Source organism: Larimichthys crocea, chromosome III (assembly GCF_000972845.2).
Source record: "Larimichthys crocea isolate SSNF chromosome III, L_crocea_2.0, whole genome shotgun sequence".
NCBI classification, from domain to species: domain Eukaryota; kingdom Metazoa; phylum Chordata; class Actinopteri; family Sciaenidae; genus Larimichthys; species Larimichthys crocea.
In genome coordinates, this window is record NC_040013.1 from 15684739 (window position 1) to 15710154 (window position 25416).

The following is a 25416-nucleotide window of genomic DNA, read 5'->3' on the forward strand; positions in this document are numbered from 1 at the left end:
TGGTACTCCTGTCTGCTTCTCCAAACTGCAGGCATGCCGACCGCTGTCTACTGACTATGGATAAGTATTTCTACAACCCCACATCAAAGAACCCAAACTAACCCTTTAAATGCAGGTTACAAACTAATCCAAGGTGCCTCAGCTGTCTCACATACTTGTAGTAGCTGGTACAGTGGGCGTAGATACGTAGTTTATCTCGTATGACTCGTCCTGGTTGCGGCTTCCTCTGTAGTCCAGCCACCCGCACAGCTAATACCCTTGGACCAACCAGACGCTTGAAGACCAGAGAGAACCAGTAATCCTGTGAGACAACATCACAACACACACACACACATTTGGAATCACTTTCATGATAGCATGGATTGAATTTTATCATCATAATGTTCAGAACAGGCAGGTGTGGAAAGGAAATTTTGACATGACTGACAGCAGAGACACATATAAAAAACATTACGGACTCAACTGTTTAAGTGTGAGGTTAAATCTAACATAAGGAATTTTATTGAAAGAGACTTACATTACAGAAATGTTGGATATTGAATTCTGCTGAAAGGAAATATTACTAAATTCTCCATTTTGTTTTTTCAACGCCCTGGTGATTGTAGAAACATTAAATTTCACAAACTGTGAGAATTAAGAATGTGTCAAAGCAGTGACATAGTAAAGAAAAAACATATATAATCCACAAAAATGTCAAATCCAAATATGTCAGCACTTTTATACTCAACGTTTAGTTGCAGCCGATAGTCCCATGTAATGTGTCACATTGTATCTAACAACCGCTGACCCGCTTAGAATTGACAGGTCTTATTTGTGACATTTTTACAAAATATTATGCTTTATCATGAATTGCTGTTTTTTGTTATCAGTGTTGAGTGGTCCACCATACTGTGTCTCACTCTATAGACTACACAGACTCAACACCTCTCCTAGAGACCCAGAACAACATGTGTTCCTCAGGAAGTTCCCATGCAATCCTGCATATGGCAACATTTAAGGGCTTCTTTTTTCCATGCAGGCTTTAACTTAATTTGCTGCCAAGGCATCGAAGAAGCAGAGCACAGTATGGAACTGTATAGTGTTGGCCACAGGCAGAGGGATGGGTGGATGAATGTATGGCCAGAACTGTGATCTATGATTAATACATAGTGTATAAAACAAAGAACAGTTACGAGTCTGGTTTTATTTGCGCAAGATGGCGGGGGCGATGTGATCGCTTTGTCTTTAAATTTCAAAACTCGAGCGAAAGAAACCATCAATAAATTGATATATTTAAAACTACGGGCGTGTTAAAATCCGAGACCAGAACAGGAATTGGCGGGACATAATGCTGACATTTTTCGGGAAATATCAGCTGTGGTTCTAACTCCGCAAAAAAACGACTGTCTGCCTGTTTTCCTGTCTAATTACCGGTCTGTCTCCCTGTCTCCCCAACTCTCTTTCTCTGGATAGACAGAGAGATAAACAGAAATACAGGCATCGTTTGGAGGCGCATCATTTTAAGATCCTAACGAAATACCACATAGACCAAGAAATAGACAGAAAGACAGGCGGACACAAGCAAAACAAGAACATGTCAAGGACTCCAGAAAAGTAAAACCATACCACCAGAGACCAATCAAACCTCAGCTGCACAGTTGAGAGAATAAGAGGACAATAACAAGGAGAATAACAATTAACCTTTAGTGTCTAGCTAAATGGAGCAAATGAGAGTCAGACTAGCTGAGACGTTAATCCCTGAGAATCCAAAGATCAAAGTACGAGGTTATACAATTACACTGCATCTAGCGGGAAGTTCAACATTTCAGTGTTTTTAATTTAACTAGTTCCATGAAGAAATGAACAATCTTCAGCAGCCTCTAATTGGGTGGATTGGAATTATTATTCCCATGAAATAATAAAAAGACAAAAGCCGTTAAGAATGAACAGAAAAGAAGAAGAGTTTTCACAATCTGCAGAGTCATGAAGGTTTGCATGTGGGAGGGCTCAACATGGGGAAAAGGGGCTGTTAGAGTGTGCAGCCTACTGCCTCATCTTCCCCAATATTCCCTCTGGAGGGAGACAACAGACACAAATAGAAAATAGAGTATAATTGATAGAAGAGCAAAAAAAAAAGGTAAGGGATGCGTGTGGAATTTGTTAAGTCATTCAGTGGGAAGGGGGCTTTCAGTGGATTCTACCAATAGGAGAGTCATCCTATAGGGGAAGGGGCCAGGTCATAAATTTCCCATGCAGAGGACAGGTTGGCCCTGCAGTGAATTCTCTCAGCAGGTAGGCTGGTGCAGCCTTTAGACATCCAGCCATGTTAAAAGCATTGTGATCCTAGCGGGAGGTCATCATTCCCAGAAAAATAATGGAGGGGAAAAAATGAAGCCATCTCGATCGTTTAATATCCCAGAGTTAAAGTGAGACAGAGTAAAGTGCATGCCTGCGAGAGAGAAGTAATGAGGGATTTAGTGAAAAATTATTGTCAGATTTTGGAGAAGTGATTACTTCATGAGCCCAATAACATTAGTGGTTAAAATGGTATTTTGGGATTTCAAATACTTATTCTAGCAGCAATTTCTGACCAATGCAAGAATAAAAGAATCTTGAATAATAACAAATGTTTAATTAATGCCTTCATCTTTTTCCTTCATTGTAGAAACAATGATTTATGGTACATGTCCATAATTTAAGCCTCTAACCCCTGCTCTGCCTCAACTTAATGCAAACCCTTTTTTATGAACTAAATAAATCTCTTTTATGAACTTGGCTTGTGGTAGAATTTTATCACTCTTGCACACTTCTAATTTATTTTTTTCCACAGCGAAATGAGATCAGTTTAAGACAAGACTTAAATGTCCCCCTTTTTAAAAAGATATAAATTACCAAGGAACATCTCATGTTCAACTTTCAGAACAATAAACATCAGGACCTCCGTGGTTCACATGATAAATACGGTGTTGTGGACCAAGCTTGTTGTATTTCTGGTCCCTGCATGATTCAGACCAAACCAAGGAGGAACTAGGGATTGGGCAGTTTCATTTCACACAGTGTTGGAGGCTATTTTACTAACATGTCTGTGTATTAGCATCTCAGGTTGCAGATCTCTCACCGGCCGACTGTCCCGCACAGAGAAGCACACAGTGTGATGGGGGTTGAGGGGAGCAGTGACACTGTCCTGAGCTACTGACAAAAGGCTAAGGTTACATGGCATTTCGCCCCCGCGTCTAACCACTCATCACCACTAAACGCCTTTCATCTCACCTAATAGCTCCCACGGGAAAGAGCGAGAGGTGCCATCGAGGCACTGGGTGCAGAAAAGGTCCAGATCACAACAGGACCGTTCGGGTCAGATCCTTGTGTTTTTTGTTTTTTTTTGTGATCCAATAAAATTTCAATCCATGATGGACTTAAATTGAGAGTCTTACAGGTAAAGGGTTAAAGTGCTGGTCCACAAGGTGTGTGTATCCATAGTCAAAGAATGAGTGACGCAAGACAACATCAATCCCCTGCATAGCAGCCATGCCCAGCGTGTTCACCCACCTGGAATACATACAAAAACACACACACACACAGAAAAATATCAGGAATGCAAAAAGTGGTAACAACTTTGATTGAGATACAATGCTGCCAATATGATACGTACCACACTGGCAATAAATCCTTTTTTCCAAACAACTATGAACTTGTGCAGCTTGTTTCAGTCTTCATTATAAAGGTATCATTATTTACAGAACACAGTATAGCAGTACTTACAGAAATCCAGCAGCATATGTGTCAGAGAGGTTACTGATGCCTCCTGCCCAAGCTGGCCCCAGTCCACCCAGCCACACCTTCTTACCAGGAGTATGTGTGTTCACAACCTGCCATGATTGATGGAAAGACACATCTTTCACATTGAAAGCTCTTTTGAATCAATGGATCTTCATTCAAATTCAAAATCGGCATAGCTGGCAGCAAAATATTTCTACATATATGCAAATAAATAAAAATGCAAAAAACTGATCCCACTGACTTTGGCTGAGTGGTAATACACAAGACAGTCTCACTCCCTTTAATTTTCAAGTTTTGTTCTTAGGAAGGATTGCTTCTTTTTCTCTAAGGCACTTTGGCGCAGCCATCTCTTACAAATCAGCAAGTCTGCCATGGCAGACTAGTGTTGATAACATTACCTCATGGTGAACACAACCTTTTCTGCCTAAGGGGTTGCTCTAGTGGTTTGCACATGTGGCTTTATCATCACAAAATCTAGCTGAGGGATGATCCATAACTTGGCAAACTCAAAAGGTATGCAAAAATATTTCTCGATTCAAATGAGACATTTCTTCTTATTCTCCCCTTGAGGTGGTTTGAAAGTCTAAGTTGAAAAAAATTAAAGTTGTTCAAAAGAGGAAAGACCTGAGATACGACCTCTGAAAAGTACACCTGATATTAACCTAATTCTGTGTCTACAGTACAGACGTAGAATTAACTCACTGTTGGGGATGAATCGAGCAGCCGCTTCAGAAATATGCAATATATGCATATGCAGTATATTTATAGATATATGCAGCATACTGTACACACAGCAAATTTTAATTTCAGGGCTTTGAAGGAAGTACCTTGGTGACTTTAGTGATCTGTTCTGTTAGTGTGTCCAATAGTCGAGTTTTTAGGAAGTCCTCCACTTTGTTCACTCTGCCATCCATGTAGTAACTGTAATGTAAATGCATAAAAAAATGCTGTGAGAGAAACACTCTGCACACACTTCACAATGTGAGCAACAAGCATGTGATTTTTATTACAGCACAGATGGTAAAATAAAGTGAACAAGTACTAGCTTCATCGTGATTCTCTATCCATCCAAGCATCCACCCACCTGCTTAATCTGCTCAGAGTTTGACCTCGTGCGACTTTACAGTTAATTAAAACTATGTATCATATAATATTATATCATTCTCCTTGTTCAACAGTCATTAAGGTTGACAATCCCAGTGCCATCTACCCTCTTCACCTTGAGAAATAATGTCCTGTGACATACTGGAATTTTAACAGTAAACCAAGAAGAAAGTGAAACAACTTAAAAAGGAAAAAACACTTCACGGTGTTACGACTCATTATGTGCTGCAGGTTTTAAACCCAAACCACTGAGAATAATTATCAGTGGTCTCATAAATGTAGTACACAACACATTATTTCACTACAGTTATGGTGAACAGGGCTGACATATTCAATTACACTTCAGCGTAGTGGCAATCCAATTCTATGTCAAAATGTGGGATTGTGTAATAGAGTAAATGGAAGTATTGATATTGAAGACTGAGACTGAACAATGCAGACATCCATCTGTGGTGACTCTGTGTGTGTACGAGCGATGAAGACACAAAGAGAGATGATAATTAGAGATGATGTTGGGAGTGCATGATGAGAGGAAAATCTATTGGAAGTTAGAGCCAAAGTCCTGAGGAACATCGGCCTGTGGGCAGACAGAAAGCCTCTCCAAGATCCTCTGCAAGAGTCCAAGAGAGGGAAAAGAAGCATGCAAACAACCACACACAGTTAATGTTTCAGGTAGCTTATTTGCACAGCAGAAGAAAACAAACAAATAAAAAACATTTGTAACATGAATCAAAATGAATAAAATCTAACTGTAATATGTCTTGAGTTGTTTCTTTTTTCTTTTTTGTTTTTTTACCATTTTGATGAACTGATCTGAATCAGAAGAAAATCTTGGGGATCCACCTGTGAATATCCAGCTCTATAGGATAATATTTTGCTTTACATCACTTGTTTTTGCATAACATCATTATCATAATGGTGGTAAATTAGATTTGCAAATTTTATAACCCAGTGATGTAATACAAGGGAAACAACGCTGGCCTAGAAAGGACTGTAACATTTCCAAATGATTCACAGTTGCATGCACAAGAGTGAAATTACTCACTGGCAAAAAAAAAAAAACACCAAATATTTAGTGAAATAAAATTACAAAGTACATACTCATTCTGTCGTACATATTTACAGTACCATGACAAAACCAAAAGAAATAACAGAAACAGATGTAACACCTGTTAATTAGAGAGCTTAAAAATATGTGCCTCAGTGCAGAGCAGATTTCTCCTCTCAATCTTCTGAGGCAACAAATGTTATCAATAAAATACCAGATCAGCTCAGTTCAGTCCTGCTCAAAGCTCCAAAAGTTTGTGCCAATTTAGCTTTTTTTCCCCCTCTTCCAAAACCAGAGAACACTCCAGGAAAACTATGATAGGCGATTTACAACTGAGACAATCAAGTTACTTAGAGAATGCTAGAGAGCGGTACATTTCTCCAGTAAAGGTTCAACAAGTTAGATACGGGACAATGCCAAGGACGAATTTCATTGTACTGTGAATAATAAAGCCAGATGACAAGAATAATCATAACAACTGCAGCATCAAAATATTCCAAACAAAGGTCAAACCTCTGTTAAACCTGTTATGGAAAAGTCTGTGGAAATGACAGATGTGTCAACAAAACTGCTGAGAACAGAGCTGAATTTTGTTGTTGAAGCAGTGTTGCAATCCGAACTTAACCTCGCTGAAATTTTCGTCACAGTGTTGGAAAAGTCCCAAGCTCCTGGCCCCAAACTATAAACAACGCACGGATTAAGTCATAGCTTTACACAAATTATTTGGTTATCCTGTCATCTTTCCAGAGAGCTCACAATAGGTCTTTGGTCCAGATCTCAGGGGAAGAAAATTCCAGTTCATATATGGAAACAGAATAAAGGACAGTACAAGCTATTCTTGCTATATCTTACACTGCAAATCAGTGCTGGGAATTTTGGCATCAGGTAACAAGGCAACATTAGTTTTCTTTATTAAATACCAAGTTTGGTGGCTCATTAGAGTAGAAACCCTATTAAAGAAATAAATATAAAGAAAACTGTTATTTTGACAAGGACTGATGGGATTAGAGCTTGGTATTCATAGAAATGCTCAAGTTTAGAACCAAGACAAAATAAAAACAAGATGTTTTCCTTTGTTCATTTAAAGTTTGGCATGATGCATAACTACCATACTGACCAGAATTTAATCAAATTTACTGTCTGAATATTTTCAGACAAAGATCCACTTAGTCAGCTCCCAGTGAGCTTAAAAAACAGTTCACTAACAAAACTATCAGTCTATTAGAACAAAATTATAACACAGATTAAAGAAATAAATATGATCTAATCAGACAAGCTGAGATGAGAGAGGTGGAAGAGTATCAAAAATAGCAAAACTACTATCCTACATTTAAAATTTCATTTACAGTTATTAAGGTTACTAAAGTACTGAAGAATAATGGTTCCTTTTGCATTAATCAAATTGATTTGACTAGTAAAACTAGACCTGTAAAGCTGCAGTGGAATAAAATGGAAATATTCTAGTAAAGGATGAGTACACTCTATAACAGTTTACTTGTAATAACTGCACATGAAGTGTCAAGGAATGTCCATCTGGTGTAGCAAGAGATTTGGGGTGAGCAGAGGGGTAGCAAAGTAAGAAGAGGATGTGTTCCTTGATGTGGACCAGCAGGTTACCATCAGATCAATCATTACAAGAGTCGAAGGATATGGAGCTTCCCTGAGGAATGCTATCAGTGAATTTACAGTCCCTCTGTGATTCAGACTATAAAGGTGGAGATCGCAAATCTTTAACATCTCTGTTTTCTCCACTCGGATATAAATAACCAGTACACCATGCTCTCTGGCATGCAGTACCACTGTCAATCTGACAAGGAATATGTGGGTATATGTGTCATCCTGGCCCATTTAAAATGTGGTCGTGTAGCTGCAAAGAGTAAAACTGATGAACATGCATGTTTCTAATTCACTTTAAGACCACAGTGCTTAGTACAAGAAGTGCTCATTTTCAAGGGGTCATTAAAGTGTACCTTTCATCACTTCATTATTAAAACAAGTTTAGCTGGGGGGGTGGTTTGCTTACTTGCTTCAAACTCAGGTGTGCGCACTACTAATACCCCACTGCTGGAACAATTAGGGCTCACATTAAGTGTGTTGCTACAGGGCATCTGCAAACACCAAATCGTAAAGTTGTCTTGTTCACTTATGTTGCTGATGTTTTCACAGCTAGAATTGGCAGCCGTCCGGTCACACACTTTGACCGGCTTAATTCTCTCACCATGAAGCAGCCCCATTTAGATATGGCAGAACATGTTCACTATACCAAAGGTTAGAGGTTGCAGGTGTTATAGGTATGTGTAAGATCAAAGACTCTATTGACCCAAATTACAAAAAAAACTTACTTCTAATGGTATCCAATCATGCAGATGGTTCTGGTTTATGTGCCCAGATTTCAGATATCCACATCTGCGATTTTTGCCAATGCACCAAAACAGCAGAGATGAATGCAATTTTGTGTTTTGTGTTGCTCACAACTCAGTAACATGACAAGGCTCTGTGAGGCTCTACAGTAGCTTGTTAAGACGTTCACAATGCTAGCATGCTGATGTTTACCATGTCCACCATTTTAGTTCAGTGATTTGCAATGCTAAATAAAAAATAGAGCTGAGGTTAAGAACAAAACATTAGTTTTGCAGGTATTTATTCATAATTCTGTCCTGGTGATGGTGTGAAAAATTACAGCAGAGAGTAATTTAAGGGATCACTACATTCATTACAATTTATCCTGAGCAGGACATGAATGTCTGTACCAAATTTTCTGGCAATCCATCCAATAGCTGTCAAGACATTTCATTTAAAACCACAAATGTCAAACTCATGGTGGTTCTATAGAGGAAAAGTCAGGGGCTCAGCAAATGCATCCCATGAGGCCTATAAATGTCTGCAAAAAGTTTCATGCTAATCTATTTAATAGTTGTTAAGATACGTCAGCCTGGGATCAAAGAGGTTAACCGACCAACAGACCAATGTTGCCAGAAATTCAACAGGAAAATATTAAAATCTTGTCGATTTTAATATTCTAGCATCACAAATCCAGTTCTATTTATCAATTATTATATATATATATATTAAATCTTATTATAAAAAAATTACATAAAACCAAAACAGTCTGCATAGATCCATACTACAAGAGGTAAGTAAAGAGAATATTATGTATCATTTGGTTGAATAGACCATTCAACTTATCTAAAAAATATCTCAGTAAGGATTAAAGTGCACTGAAAAGGAAACGTGCATCCTGACATTAGGGTAAGAATCTTTGTTGATTCTATAAAGTGCACGCTCTTTACATAAAGTTAAAGAAAATATTATTATTATTATATTACATTGCTTAAATATGAAAAGAGAGACAGATAGTATGACTAAATATACTGTTTTGTTGTCCAATCCAAAAAACAGGTTGGCAGGAAGTTAGACGAGATGCAGCAAATGTGAAACTACAAAGTTGTGGAAAAAAATGTCATAACATCATGCAAACAACATATCAATGTTTCGTGATCTGGAGGTACACAAGCATTTCACTACATAACCAACATGTTTGATCACCACAAGCTCTAGCTGATCACCTCTGACCGTAAGCCACAGAGAGACAAACAAATCCATATGACTCCCTAAACCAGTTTATAATAAATACAGCGTTTCCGACATACACCGTTCGATTGAAAATAAGTCGAGCCAGCTGCAGGGGAGTAAAACCTATGTCGTAGACGTGTTAATGAGTGGTCTCTGCTTTTATTAGTTTGGCTTGTTTTGTAGAGGTCAGAGTTTCTGTCACGCAGCCTGGTTAGACTGGAATTTGGATCTCTAGTGTAAAACGGGCTAATTGACAAAGGGAATGAGCCAGAGCATATGGTTTGATTTTAACAGTGTGGGTGGTGTTTTTCTAAGCCTTACTGACAGCCCTGCCTCCTTCCGTTTCTTCTAATTTCTCCTAATTAGACCTGACCTTCACCTTAATGACCACTCACTCAGTCACATGGGTTTTTTCTGAGCTTACAGTGGGTGTGCCTTTCTGTACACATTTGACATATGTGTGTAAAGAGATACAGATAAAACATGGGGGATATTATCAAACAATTGATAGGTCTGTGTCATTCCTTCAGGATATGCAATCGGCAAATGTCAGGTGTTACTAATTTAACACACACGCTCTCTCAGGATCCTTTTCCTGTTGTTCCATTTGGAGGATAAACACATTTCTCCACATTATGCATCGGTCTGTCTCAGTAACAGTCCTAATAATGGTTATTATTGGCTGCTGCATGTACATATGGGGGAGATAATGGTATAAAACACAACATAGTGTGTGCTGTCAGAGATATGGTTTCTGGGGTTTTCTACGGATAAAATAATAAAATAGAAAAAAAGGGTAAAATACCTACTGTTGCCACGTAACTGCATCTACAACAGAGCCAGCATTCTTCATGAACCTGAAAATCAGAAGATTAGAGATTAATCTCTATTTCTCTCAACATTAAGACATTCTTTTACAAAAAAAATGCATGTGTGCACAGCATGTTCAACCAGGAGGTCAAAATCTTTCCAGTTTAGAGAAAATAAGTCTTGATATGTAAATCTACAGGAACATAATTTGTGTTAAATAGTGTTAATTCCTGCAAGCTTTTATTTACTTCTTAAGGCAAATAGTTTGAAAATATCTTTCATGAAAGGTAAAATTAAATACATATGACACAAAAAGCATAAAATCATTTGTTACATTTTCCATCTCTGGAAAGATTTACAGCTGCGCAAAGATGGGGAAAGTGAGTCCCATTTTTCTTTTGTACTGCACACAGTAAGAGTTCACAGCCCACTGGATCTGGCTTATATCAACTTGTAGAGTCATGGTTGTATGTATTACGCAATAATAAATACGGGATTTTGAAACAGTTTTATCTGTTATAATTTTAACAATCATTATTTTTACTTCACACCAAATGTTTTAGGTAATATGGTAAATCTGCAAACTGCAAAAATGAGAGAAAGACTAAGTTTAAATCCCTTCCAGTTTTGGATAATAGTAAACAGCACTGTTCCTGCATCCTGTTGAGTTTACTTTCAGTTAGTTAAATACAAAAACTCCAAACATCCCTTGAGGACACAAAAAAAATGTTGTGAACCCAGTGAAACTTTTAATGGACTTATCCTGTACACAAACATAAACTCAACATGTACACACTCCCTCCTGCTGTCCGTCTTCCTCCTCCTGAGCTTTTGCATCTCTGTGTGTGTGTTTTTCCGATTCTACCTGACCCAAATCGCTCCATATTTGGGGGTAGCAGCTTGTCAGACATGCCCAAATGTGTGTCTCTAAACTTTCACTGCTCCGGCTTGTTTAGTCTGTCCAGCTCTGATATTTGGACTGTTGAGTAGCTCAGTGTCTAATTCATCTTATTTCCTGAGAGCAGCAGAGTAGTTGGCCTGTCAAACACAAGAGCCACCCCCTCGTAACAGTGTCAAACACACAAGAATCACCCCGTCGTTAAATGTGTCACCCGTGACCTGTGGGTACTCCTTGCTCTCTCCTCTTCATCCTCTCACTCCACCTCCTCCTCCTCCTCACAACCCATCTCCTACATCCTCCCTTTCCTTTGAGTCCACTGCTCATCACTCTGAACTGTGCAGTGCATATGCACACGCTGGTGCACACAAACTTTTACTTGTGAGTAAATTTTAACTGTCAGGACTCGGTGAAATAAACAGCAGTTCCTAATGGTTTCACTGATGTGAGTAGTACAAAGTACAAAGTGAAGTACTGTAAGGCCTATATCAAATTACTCTTTCTCCGGCCTTCCAACTTCCTGTCAAACGTGTGTGGGACGTTCAGACATTAAACTGTCCCTGTGCATGTATCTGCACACACACTCATAATTTTAGCACACGTTATTTCACCTTTATGGACTCTATTTAGATTAACTTGAATGTTGTGCCTCGTTGAACAGTCCATCTCTGTCAACTGTCCTGTTACCTGTAAAAACAAATCTCCTCATTCTGTAGAGCATTCATTACATCTTCCTTTCAGCCACCCACAACAGAGAGTAGATATTTGTTAATAATGTTGATGGTTAGTGCTCAGGACTGTAACCTGACTGCAGCATTTTATCTGTACTCATTCATCAGTGTCAGGAGAAAAATGTATTTGACCCTGCCTTGGATACAGTATTCTCAATACTGTCGTGTATGTGAAACTGAATATCGTAATGGGGTTCTTAATGTTTAAATTAACTTGTGTGGCAACTATATAGCATTTACAACATACTGTATTGTAATTATCTTGTTTTATTGTACAACATCTGTCAACAAATATAACTTCTCCTTTTGAAGACTTTATATCATTACAGCCATGTTGTACTATATTATAATTCATTATCTGTTTATACACCCACCTCCACTTATGGGTGTCCTCAGGAGGAGTCATAGTTACACACTTACATCTGTGTACAACTACCGTGTTGTAAACTATTTATTAAATGTTTATACTGCTTATAAATGCTCAACGGGAGAGTTACATTTGAAGAGTTAACAAATGACGTTCTAAACTCAAGTTGTCTTGAGAGTACTGAGGTATTTTCTTATTCATCTCTCCATAAGGTCACTCTTTATTCGGATTATCCAACACTGACAGAGTTGTGTATATCTATCGATGTTTGATTTCAATGTGTGTTTGTTGTACAGGGCCACTGATGCATCCATTTTAGTCAAGTTTGTTTCCATTTCAACAGACACAAAAGCTCAGAGAGGCTTAACTTTTTTGGAAGTGATGAATATGTTTGAGATATGTTGTCATCTATTCTCTAATAGAGCTGAGAAAGCATGTTTTTTATCCAGAAGGAGTTAAGACAAACTAAGGCAGGGAGTAACACCCAAAAGGAGCCTCAACACCTACATCCAATGTCTGATGTAAAGTTAATCTGAGGGTTGTGGACAGTTAATATGATCAATAATAGTAATTGTGTTACAGAAATTCTGCCAAATGACATTTTGTAGAATGTAAATGTTAATGTAATTAAACATTTGCAGGGTTTTAAAAGTTTTTCCACCTGTGTTTGTAAGTCAGTTTTTCACATTTCACATTTGATTTTCAAATTCACCAGTAATCCACATTTTGGTTGTTTGTATTCAGAGTACATTTTGTTGCTCAGGCACTATACCAATTGGAAACTTCAAACTAAATTCACATTTGTGACAGAGGAAGTTTGTCCATCTTATGTCTTTATGTCTTGAGAATCAAATCAATGACTTGTATTGTCTGAGCTAATGTACAACAAATCATGCTGCTGACCAGGATTTGATTGAATATTTAGATCTTATACTTTCTTGAGATTGTTACAGTCATTACAGCTTTTTGTCAAAGTTACACGATGGTGGTTAAACCATTTCAAACTTTCTTCCTTGCTGGTGTGTTCATGTGCTTGAGAGTAAGTGTGACATACAAAAGTCCAAGGATTTTCCCCATGTTTGTATATTGTTGTCTTGTGTGTTTCCATAAAACATTGCCTATGAATGCCTTTTTTGTTGGCAGGAGATCAAAAATGGCTTGAAAGCATAACCAAAAAAGTACATTACCATGTGGCACTAGTGCTTTGTTCTGTTCATTGTGACAGTAATGTTTCTTAAACTATGGTTAAGTAACAGGATTAGGGTTTAAACTTAAATCATCTAAAAATGTGGCTTGAAATAGTAAAAATGCATACATGATTTCAATGTTGAGAGTCTCATTAAGCATCCACAAAAATCTGAGTGAAATCTGAAAATAAACGTCCATAACTATTGATGAACCAGTGATTTTACCAGAATATTTTCACATCTCCCTTGGTGAAAAGTACTTGGTGAATTGAGGATCAAAGTAGAGTTGGTGATCGTTGGAACAGCAGAAAGACTAACCAAGATGGTTTGGGTGAGTTTTATTTTGCTTCTGTTGCTTGAATGAAGTGTGTTTTACAGGGAGTTAACAAATCAATTCAGCTGATCTTAGTCTGGTAAAAGAGTGGGTTGAACTTTTCTGTTTAATAAGGAAAACCTGTGTAAGAATTTTTACTTTCTTGATGGTTTGAGTTCATTTATTTTACTAAATGTAGCAAAATCATTGGTTTCTTTTGGCTCCAGCTGGCTTTGAAGCACATTGAGTGAGAGCAGCGAGATTTTGTTTTGTAGGAAAACTGACATGGATTTTTTAATTGGTTCTCAGAATTTATTGAGTGATAAATGTGCAGAACTGCGCCCAATTCAAACCCACTATCGGGAGAGTTTACAAAAACCTAAGAATCTGGAGTGAAACTTATTCCTAATAGTTTCTAGATGCTTACTATTATGCACAAAAGACCCTAAATTACATAGCTAGAAGGCTGTTGTGAATTTGGGTTTCCAATAAAGTATTAATGACCAAAATACAAAACTGCTGGCCTTTTTTGCCAATAAACTACAAAGTATGATATAACTTCAGGGGGTGATGGCTAGTTGCAGTTTAGAGAGGGCTGTTAGATAATGCATTGGAGTCAAACCGAAGCTGCTGGAGCTTCTGGGTAAAACCAGCAGGTGGGACGTTGTACCATCACATTATCAATCAGATGACACTTTATTTAGGCTGACACGGTATAACTGGAGCTGAGACCCTGAAACCTACAGAGTGGAAATCCATAAACACTGAACACTACTACAATGTGTGTGTATGTGTGTGTGTGTGCGTGTGCATTCACCACAGTAAAAGTATCAAACCGCTGCAGCATACTTTCCACTACCTTCCCCCATTTTTCCCAGCAGGATAGCCTAACAAGGACACAAATCCTGTCCAATCAATGTTTTACTTGCTGACTCACCCATCCAGCAGCAGAATGGCGTTCTTCCGGGGTCGTCCTGCGTTGGGTCCGTAGAGGTGAGCTCGATGGTAGTAACGCACAGACTGCAGCAGGGTCCGCAGCTTGTTGTAGTCCTGAGCTAACTGGGTGCTGTTGACCGCGCGACCCACCATGCTGCGGTAGGCATTAGGCTCTGAGAAGAGGAGATGCAATACACTGAGCGAGAAAGATAGAGTTTATACAAGCAACAGTGGGGTAGTGGCAGAGAATATTGTTGTTGTAGTCTGATCTTGCTCTCCTAGAGAGTATCCAACAGCCAGTAGAAAAAGGGATAATTGGGCAATTCGCAGTAATACAGACAGATGGACTCCGCGTCAGGGGAATGGTCTAAGCACACAGGGTGGCCTTGCAGAATCTGTAAAACAAAGAGAGCGAGGGAACTAGCTTCCCCAATAGGACGAAAACTAAACTTTTGCAGGCCCACTGCTGTTTAAGCACTCTACTGAAGAGCATTGTAATTATATCTGCACCATTTTGTGTTTGAGCTGTAAAGTAAAACTTTCAATATGTCTTTGTGTGTGTGTGTGTGTGTGTGTGTGTGTGTGTGTGTGTAGCTGTGTCTATACTGTATTCCAGAAAGCCTATAATGAGAATATTATTCACAAATTTCAAAAGGGTCACCTTTTTATTCAACCTCTACAAATTCGCTCTGTGTCTGCACTGCCTGGGCGATTTACTTGAAATGATTACTCTTGCTACGGTTCAAGTCCTCACTAAATTTTTCACATGGCCCAATTAATGGATTTTGCATGGTACTTTTAGGCTTAGACTTAAATAAGAGTTTCTATTGTAAGCTTTATTACAGATGAAATGAAATGAAAATATGAAGTGATGTGCAGCAGGGAAACACAGGGCTCTGTGTGCACTGCAGCTCCCCAGGAACACAGATGGTTAGGATGACATGAGGACTAGCAGTTCCTTTCATCCCTGAATGAACCCTCGCCTTAACCCTTAAACTGCTTGACTCTCACTTACAGCTCTCTGTCTAAATAATGTCTCTGTCAAAGCTCTTATAGCCAGTAAGCGATGAATGGATAAAATGTGTAACTGCTTGCTCACTGCACAGTTTTAGTTAAGTTAAAAAACAGATTTGTGGACTATTCCTTGATGATGCTTCAATTAAATTCTGTTCGAGGCAGCATGTACAAGTTTAAAATGTTATTAAGCATTCATTCAAAGAGACCTGCCAGCTCCTCAGGTATAGAGAGGCTTTTTAGGACTTTGGGTTAAGCTACAAACTGTGTATAATGTTGTAAATGGTTTAGGGATCAGGTTAGAGATTGGTTAGTTTGGTTAAGGTTAAAATAACAATTTAATAGGGGTAAAATTAAGTCTAAGATTGTAGTTTCTCTGCTTGTAGCTTGATAGTTTTCAGGTTTTCTTTGCATGAACCTTTTAAAATATGTGCTAAAGTATTTCTTGATTTGTTCTTGAACTAACTGTGATATTAAAACAAATTTTAGGGTTGTGGAGAAAGTTACTAAATAAAAGATACAACATTTCCAGTAAGTAAGAAACGTGGTTCCACAGAACTGAAATAAAATTCAGCAAAACTTAACTACAGTATTAAATGCACACACTTAAACTTTCTTTTCACAACAGACTATCATGTTATGTGTTGGGTAGCTGTACTGACCATTGCCCAGCTCCCAAGAGATGTTGTACTTCTTGCCGGCACCGTACTTCAGGAGGCTCAGGGTGGAGGAGGTGTTCCAGGAGTTGTCTGGGTTTCTGTGCAACGCGTTGAGTCCCAGGATCAGGTGCAGACCGGCACAGTCGGCAAAGTTGTACAGTTTGTCTAAAGACCTGGCTGGGAGAAACCCACAAAGCAGTTGTAACTTTGATTCTTTTTACGCACCTGGAATCAGACAACCACATGAACATGATAGAGACCATGTGGTACTCATTGATCTACTGGTTTTCATGGCCATGAACTGTAGAAATCTAATTTCTACTGTTCTACAGTCATTTTTTAAACCATTTCAGCTGTCTCTGTTTTCTTGGGTAATTGAGAGTTTCACTTCTGAACTAAAAACTAAAAGTATTCTTATTGTCATGTAGACAATATGAAGCATTACTGTGTATTTGCAGCCAAAAACAGTCAACAAGTTTGTCCGCAACATGTCTGACAAAATATGAATGTATGGGGTATATTGCATTATAAAGCAGTCTACGAGTTCCCAATGCTGAGAAAGAGTAAAAAGTCACCAAATAAAAAAATGTCATCGGAAAAACATTGGGTTTTTCCATTTAAACAAACAAAATCCTTCTCATGTGACTCTTAAAAAACGGATGGCTTCTCCTAAATTCGTTAACCTCAGTAAATTGTAACATAATACACATAGCAAAAGAAGATTGCATTTCTCAACCGTAATTTGTATGGAAATTCTGTGTGTACCGTGTTTTGGATAAACTGCAAGCTACCGCTGGGATTTATTCTGAAATCAGTTGTTATGTGCCAGGTACTAAACCTTGTGTTTGTGTCCATGACAGCCCCGAGTCTCTCCCTGAACAGCATTCAGTGAGAATCCAGACAAACTGATTTTCCCATCATGGACTCCTGTGGTGATGTGTTCCTCAAAGCAAAGAGCAGAAAACTGTTCTTCTGCAGCTGACTGCTCACTCACGTTTATGTCTGCTGTCTCCATCAAAACACATTATTATCACTGCACAATAAAGATGAGGACCTACAACAGATGTTGGCATATGGAGAGAGTGCCCAAAGTGTTTGTTTATATTCTAATGTGTGAGTGCAGGCTGCTCCTGAATACCTCAGGCTCTTGTTTTGAAATTGAATCTGTTTGGAGTCATTCCATTAACGTAAATATTACTCTGAACTCCGACCCTTACTTCCTAGGTTCAACAGGAAACAGATGAAGACTGTGTGCCGGTCTGGCTCTGTCTAGAATTTGCCCTCAACTGTGGGTTTGGCACCAGCTGAGCTTGCCAATTGATTGCTTCGTCCAACGTGGAATGAAGAGAAAAGCAGAGCAGAGTGCATGTGAGGTTATTCTTCTGGATACATGTCGAGCTGTTACAGGCAGGTGAACGGTTTGAGGTTCTTTAATATTCTAACATTTAATAAATGAATGTGAGAGATACAAACGTCTGGCCTAAAGACAGAGTCAGAATACATTTGAACACTAAACAATGCTTATGAAGTCACGCTTCAGCTCAAATGTGGTTTTTTCTTCAGCATTTACTGTAAGCCTTCATTTCCAATAGAGCAGCGGTTATGTATAATCCACAGAGCAAATAGAGAGAACAGAAAGATTGCTTGTTGCACCTGGCATTAATTCGCTTTCCAGCAATGGCAGGACAAAGCCTGGAAACAAAAAAAAAATGCTCGCAGTAACAATGGTTTTATTACACACACCATTCTTTGGGAGTGTATTTCTCCTGAGCAAACTGTCTGTTCTCCATCTCATTAATAACCACCAATAACGTTATTATCATAACCGCTATTATCATAACTTCTTCCCTCTGTGGTTAAATCAGAGTGGTATCTGTTTTCAGGAGCAGAGTTGAGGGCAACAGGACAGAGAAAGTAGCGCCAGATGTGGCTGTCAGGATGAGTGATTCCAGGCCTTTCCTCACCTGAGATCTGAGCAGCAGGCGACCAGCCTTGCTTTAAGACACAGCTAGCAGCTCTGCACACACATCATAAAATACATCATGAGATGCATCAAGCTGCTACAAATATAGTTTCTCTGCCGGTAGGTCTAAGAGCAGCATGTACAATCAAATAAATGTCTACATGTTTATGTGTTACTTTGGTTCCTGGGGAATTTTACTATTGATACTACTTAACTAGCGGCAGACAAACGTTTAGTTCTTGTGTCTTTGCAATTTAAATGTAAGTGAAATGGTGAGGTCAAAAAACACACTCTGCATTGCTGAGAATTTAATACTTTGAACTTGTTACCATGTACTTTTTTTTGCTTAACAAAATATTTGGACAAAATCCTCACAATAACATCATGGTTTGGAATCTTTTCTTTTTTTGTTTCGAAATATTCATATTCTTCCAGCACAGCTGTGAGTGCTTATGAGCAGGAAATGGAGTTATTTGATTTACCAACACCTCAGTTATTAAATTCAGTGGATGGAGCTGAAACAATTAGTTGATTAATCAGTTAGATGATTGACAAAAAGCAAAAATAGTAAAAAGATGATACACATGATACACTCAGGTCAAATGGCAGGCATTGTTGCTTTTTGTCATGTTTCAATAACTGAGATGGACAACTCAAGTGTACAACTCCAATGACACTCCTGGTCAAATATTACTCCAATACAAGAGAAAGTTGTTCAATACAGTTTTTACTTGAGTCAAAGTACTGTAGTGGGCCAAATACTTTAAGTATTTCCTTTTAACGTTGTTGTTGTTGTCACAGTGCATTTACAGAACCTAATGAGTCACAGGGGACCTGGTCCCAACACAACAATTTGGCAAATTCATGAAAATCCATAAAAAGTCAACTACTGCAAACAAAGACACACTTATCTATTAAAATGTTGGAATCAAACAAATGTTTACACCCCAGGTTAGGTTGGATGGTCAATATTTGCAAATATTTAAAACAATATAAATCCATTAAAAAAATCTCAAACATGGACTTCAGCTTCATTACCTTCGTTCAAAATGTAACTGTTCAAAAAATGCAGCATACACTTTGAACTAGTAGTTTAAACGAGTTTACTGTGATTGTGTTTTATCTCCTGTGATGAACACAGCATAGAGCCTATCACATCAAAAGAAAAGAAAATGTATCGGCTGACTTCAAAGCTATGCCTCAAAGAAAGTCATAATCTTCTACAAAAAATGATACTGAAGTACAGATACTCAATAAATGTCCTCAAGTAAATGCACTTTGCTACTGTCAACTCCTGTATAATGTTAAATTTAATATCTTTGACATTTGGACTTTTGTTCAGGTGAAAGGAGACATTTGAAGACTCGGGCTCTGAAAACTTGTGATAGGTTTTTTGTACTTACTAAATGACGGAACAAATAATAATTAGCAGATGAATCAATGAAATTAAAATGATCACAAGTTTTTCGCCATAGTAGTAGAGCAATTTAATTGTGCATTTACATGTTATTAAGAGGAGCTAGTATTTTGGCTGAGCTACTGAGCCATGAGTTTGTCTGGGAACAGTCTATCCTTTGAATGGTGGTTAATCCTAAGTTAACCAACTGGTGAGTTCAGTTGCACACACTGACAACAGCTACTAGCCCGAGGAGGAAGTATAGCATTACTGGCCAGCATAGCCGAGCTCTCGTTCATCGCCTGACAAGAACAGGGCATCATATGCTTTCTTCCACAGAGAAAATGATGCTGGGTAGATCCACCCTCCTGGTGTCAGGAAATCTGTAGATCACTTAGGCCAAACATGAAAGAGCTCCTATACAGACACTAGAAAGCCCTAAAGCTACAAATCTGTGATCTCAGTCAGACGAAAGTAATGACATTACAGAGACACTGTGAATCTGTGTGTGTGTGTCTGTGTGTGTGTGTGTGTGTGTGTGTGTGTGTGTGTGTGTGTGTGTGTGTGTGTGTGTGTGTGTGCCCATGCACACATCGCATATATGTGGTTGTGTATGTGAGCTGTTGCAGCCCACGATCACATCTGTGTAACGTTGAAAAGGAGAAATGCAGCAGGACTCAATGACATATAGAGATAAATAGTAAATTTAGGGTGAAATAGCAGCGCTTATTGTTATTGGACTATAACTCTCCCAAATGGGACCAATACAAATGATCTACAGTTTTACAAACAGACATAGACAATCAATCAAGCCAACATGAAATTGCCTTTACTTCTGTTAGAAGTTTCAAGCCAGTAACAAATGGCGCTCATCTCTATGACATCGTATAATCTCTTCATTATTACCCAGTTTGCTGTGCCAGTTTCTTAACGTTGTAATAAGGTTTAAAATGGGACTAAAAATCTCAATTACACACAGCACAATGTGGGCTTGTGTAAGAGGTCAGCCTTTACTGTACTCACTCTGCTACAAACTTCTCTTTTATCTTACAAACAGTCCAGCCAGAAATAAGCAGAACAAACCCAGAAAGCTTTGTGTACATGTGTGTGTGTCTATGTGCCTGTGTGCGTGCGTGTGTTGGCGTGCCTTTGTGTGTTTGTGTGTAGCGGAAAGAGTGGGGTCTGGTTATTGTCAAGCTGTCTATCTGATAGAAAAGCCAGTTCTGTGAAGCACAGAGGCCGGCAGCATCAGTCAGTGATATGCCTCATTTCTGCAGCTCTGCAGATTCCCTCACAGCACTGCAGTACACACAGGTCTATGTACACTGGGCCTGTACGCACTCACACAAACAGTGTTTGCTGGTTTATATACCACCCACGTGAACCAGACACCCATCTGAAGTTTGAAATTAAATAACACTTTTCCCTGTTGCTGCACCTTTAGTGAGTTATTGTCGGCTAACAAGACAGGTGTATTTTTACAGTCACTACTTTCTACTTAGTTTGACTTTTAAGCTTTGATTATATCATATATTTTCACTAAATAAGGAAATGAGGAGTGCTGGTATTTATTATGAGACAGACCAGCTTTGGAAAGTTTTCAGATTGAAGAACGGCTTCACTTAACTAAGTTATGAAAAGCAGGTTGAGAAGAGAAGACACAATTTTAAATTGTTACAGACAGAAAACTACAAAAGTAGACCGTGCCATTCATGTGTTATGCTGTGTCATATAATTCACAGTAAAAGGGCAGCTAGTTTAATAAACAATGCCGGGTCATGCATCAGTCTAACATTTCACATGTTCACATTTCATTACACTGTGCAGCCAGAAAACGGAGGCAGATCAGGGATTATTTTTTATCTCAGCATAAAGTGGGCAGTTTCTCCTTAATCTAGCGTGGCATGAATTACATAAATGCAACAGTCAATAGCTGTAAATGCTCCCTAACCCTAACAAAAATGTAAGTCCCTTGCATTCAAGACACAAAAGAAGAAGAGAAATATCCAAATCTACACTTATAAAATACATTTTAAATGCTTCAGTATTTTGATTTTGTCAGTTGATACAATAGGGCCCTTTCATGAAAGGGGACACTACAAGTTTAGTCACCTTAACTCTGCTCTTCACCAAGTTTAGATACAAGCACAAGTTACATAAATAACTTAACTGACATCCATTCATGATTTCTTTGTGAAATATTCGTCTTGTACTGAAAGTGAAGGTAGTCTACAGCTATGTAGAGAGAACAAACATCATCTTCAAAATCTCATTTTTGAAATGCTGATGTATTCCTACATTCCCCATTATTTTAGCTTTGGGATAGAAAATTAGGGTCACTGCAAAAACTTTGTTTTCTGTCTCTGGTTTCATTCACTATAGAAATATAGTGACTTACTGCCAGACACAGCTTACTGTCACAGCAAATGTCAATTTGGATGTTTAGTCCCATCAAATTCAGTCTAGAACATACAAGCACATACACACACGCACAAAGAGACTTGAGCTGAGTTCTGGCTTGCTTTAAAAGCCAAATCAAAACCGAATCCTCGAGAGACATGTGCAGACAGGGGAGAAGACTGTTTAGAGAAATTAATTCTGAGCCTTTTTTTCTGTTTATGGATACAATGTGTTTTTCCATATCTAAAATGCACATGTTGCACTCAAGCCTCCAGAGCTCTTAAAAAAAATACATCTTAAGTGTCCACACTGCTTGTGAACACGATCTCAAAACATACCTCAAAAAAACGTACTCATGAGACAATAAGACAGTTTCATTCTTTGTGGAATAAAATAATTGATTCTGAGGCAAAAAGACATGTGCATGAAATGTTGACATGTGCAGTGTAATGAACATCACTGTTCCCATATGTAAGAGCAGAGATGCTTGTAATTTTCTCTGTCAGCTGTAACAACACACATTACATCGGCTTGAAGTGTGCAGTGCAAACACATACACCCTCCCACGCATACACACACACAGACACACACACTAAATTGGCATTGTGAACTCAGTGGGGAAAGCATAGTGGAGACGGCTACTCTTAGACTGTGCATCCATCAAATTGTTCTTAACATGGGGACAATTGTTGATGACAGTACTTAAGGTCTTACCAGTTGGACTGAAAAGTAATTTATACTTAACACACACCACGTGCACACATGCAGTCGCAGACAAACAGCATGACCAGTCATGAAAGATTTGGAAGTAAACTGCTAGAATATCCAAGAAAACCCAAAGGGGGCACATTTATCATCAGCCTCTCCATCATGGCTTCAGTGCCTTTTCTCCACCAGCTCCACTTATTCGTCTAGCAACTCTCTGCCTTCTGGTTTTCATTGGACCAGTTCCTCCACTAACCAGATCCTCTGTGACTGTAACTGTGACTGTGACTGAGGCAAGGTCATCTGAAGACTGACGTTTCCAATTGGCAATCTTTAAAAAAGATAGTCAAAAGTTTAAGAACAGCTATTGATGCAGTTTGATCATTCATCCATATCGGTCAAAGACAGACCAGTATACTGTTACGGTCGCTGTATCGAAAGCTATTAAATGCGGTGGTTTGCTATGTTCGCATTGGTGTATCTGCGACTTATCCTGACGTTAACTTGACACTGCATGTTAGGGTTGCACAGAGGGAGAAATGTGGTTCCAATATAGTGCGAGTCTGTGCTGCTCCACCAGCGTGTTGCACAGAACCCAACGCCTCCATGTTTACACACACACATCTCCACATGGACTCTTCTTTCATACAGGGTGGCTCCACTCCAGCAAAACCATTCAGGTCAAACCACTTTTGTATTTTGGAAGAATGCAAGATATGCGGTGGGCACCTGTTTTCAATTCTCTTAGTAGAGGGGGACCGATGTGTGTGCGCACGTGCGTGTTTGTGGAAACAAGAGTGTGAGAGAGAGATTACCTCAATCTGTGAATTTGCTGTGACTAGACTTGTGTGTGGCCCTCTTCTGTGTACCCAGTGTAAGGAGATGCAGAGCAAGTCGACAGAGTTGGTGAGTAAGATGAGTGGTATGTTAACATACGCTCTTCTTGATGTAAAGTACATCCACTCTGCTGCTCAGTGTGTGTGTGTGTGTGTGTGCTCCAGCCTAGGCAACAGGCTGCAGTAGACAACAAATCAAAGACAGAGAAGTGGACAAAATAACATCAACTGCCTTTCATTGGCTTCAGGCCATGTAACTCAAACCACTTGTTAGGAGAACAGGGTGTGAGGGAAATGCGTATGGGGTGTGAGTGGTTTTCACATCTGTTTGGCAATGGCCGCTGTCTATCACTCCCTAATGGGAAAAGTACGCTTTTTAGATACTAATGACCTCACTGTGTTTGGCTTGTAAAGAAACAAGGTGTGTGGAAGTATTTGTTTCCCAGGAGAGAATCATCACCATGTCTCTTCGCCTTGTTTGCATTGTGGGGCTACCTACAAACCATGACCAAACACAACCAACAGAGAAGGAATTCAACAGCCAATACCATGAGCTAAAACCGCTTATGAATCATCATGTTATTGTAGATTGACAGGCTGTTTAGTAACTCATGAATCTAACTGAAGGTTCATCTCTGTCAAAGAAAAACAAATGTCTATCAAAGTGATTGTGAAAGTTGGCGTCATTATCGTCTTATTATTGATAGGAAGTAAAAAAGAAAAAGAAAAAAAGAGACACATTAGAAATGCTCCGTTAGCACTCAGGCCTCTGAGTGGGCGGTCCAGTGTAGATGTTTGATTGACAGCTGAGCTGGAAGGGGCACAGAGACAAAATGTAAACACACTTGTGTAACTGCAGCTTACAAGCCAAGGGCAGACAGTATTTTGTTAGCAGTAGTGTTGAAGAATAGACTTTAAACCCAACAGTCTTAAAGCCGCATGAACAACTAATACTTTATGTCAACAGTGGATCAAATGACAATGTGTAATGTGAAAGGAATCAATCATAAGCACAAACACACAGAGGATAACCACCAACTCTGCAGTTCCTCTGTGCTCTCTCTACAGAGCTTTATCTTTCAGTTGCTAGACAAAATTAGTGATTCGCCGGTAAACATGGTAGATTATTTTGAATTTAAAGGTTTCTTTCTCAGGGAGTGAATGTTCCCATCACATCCATCAGATGTCCAGAAATACAAATGCTAATGAATGCTAATGTTGCTTCATGTCTGTGTAAATAGACATCTTAGCCATGACAACTTCAAAGGGTAGCTAGTATTTTTTTAACCTGGACACTATTTTGTGTCTAAGTGACTAATGGGGACAACAATTGTTGAAATTGGTCCAATACTGAGTCAGAGGGCTGCAGCCGGCAGCCGTGAAACTGGCTGCAACATGATCCTTACGGGCAGTTAGGTCAATGTACGTCCACTAAGCGTTTGTGAACCAGTTTCTCTGCACTCTTAAGTGTTTGTTTTTGCCACCGATAGGATCAGATTGTTATTACGTATCTGACAACATTATGGAAATGATCTCTAGAGTAAGATCTATTTTGTTTCAATAGGAACAGCAGTGTTGAAAACACCAGACTCCATTGACAAAAGCAGTCATTTTACCTTTTTTTACCTTTTACCTAACATTGTAAGACTTGACTCAGACTCAACAGAAACTAAATTAGACTCAACAAAGCATTGGTTTGTCTTTCCACTGTTCTAAC

General features: G+C 38.8%; 1 protein-coding gene across 1 annotated transcript in view; it reads right to left on the bottom strand.

The window, feature by feature from the left end:
- Positions 1–25416, bottom strand: part of hpse2 (heparanase 2) — a 53020-nt gene that overhangs the window by 7512 nt on the left and 20092 nt on the right. The window contains exons 4-10 of the mRNA XM_010745665.3: positions 16403–16576; positions 14728–14899; positions 10294–10341; positions 4587–4680; positions 3742–3848; positions 3414–3528; positions 156–301 (exon numbers count right to left, since the gene is read on the bottom strand). Of these exons, the coding sequence (XP_010743967.2) occupies positions 156–301; positions 3414–3528; positions 3742–3848; positions 4587–4680; positions 10294–10341; positions 14728–14899; positions 16403–16576 (856 nt within the window). The remainder of the gene's footprint in view (positions 1–155; positions 302–3413; positions 3529–3741; positions 3849–4586; positions 4681–10293; positions 10342–14727; positions 14900–16402; positions 16577–25416) is intronic.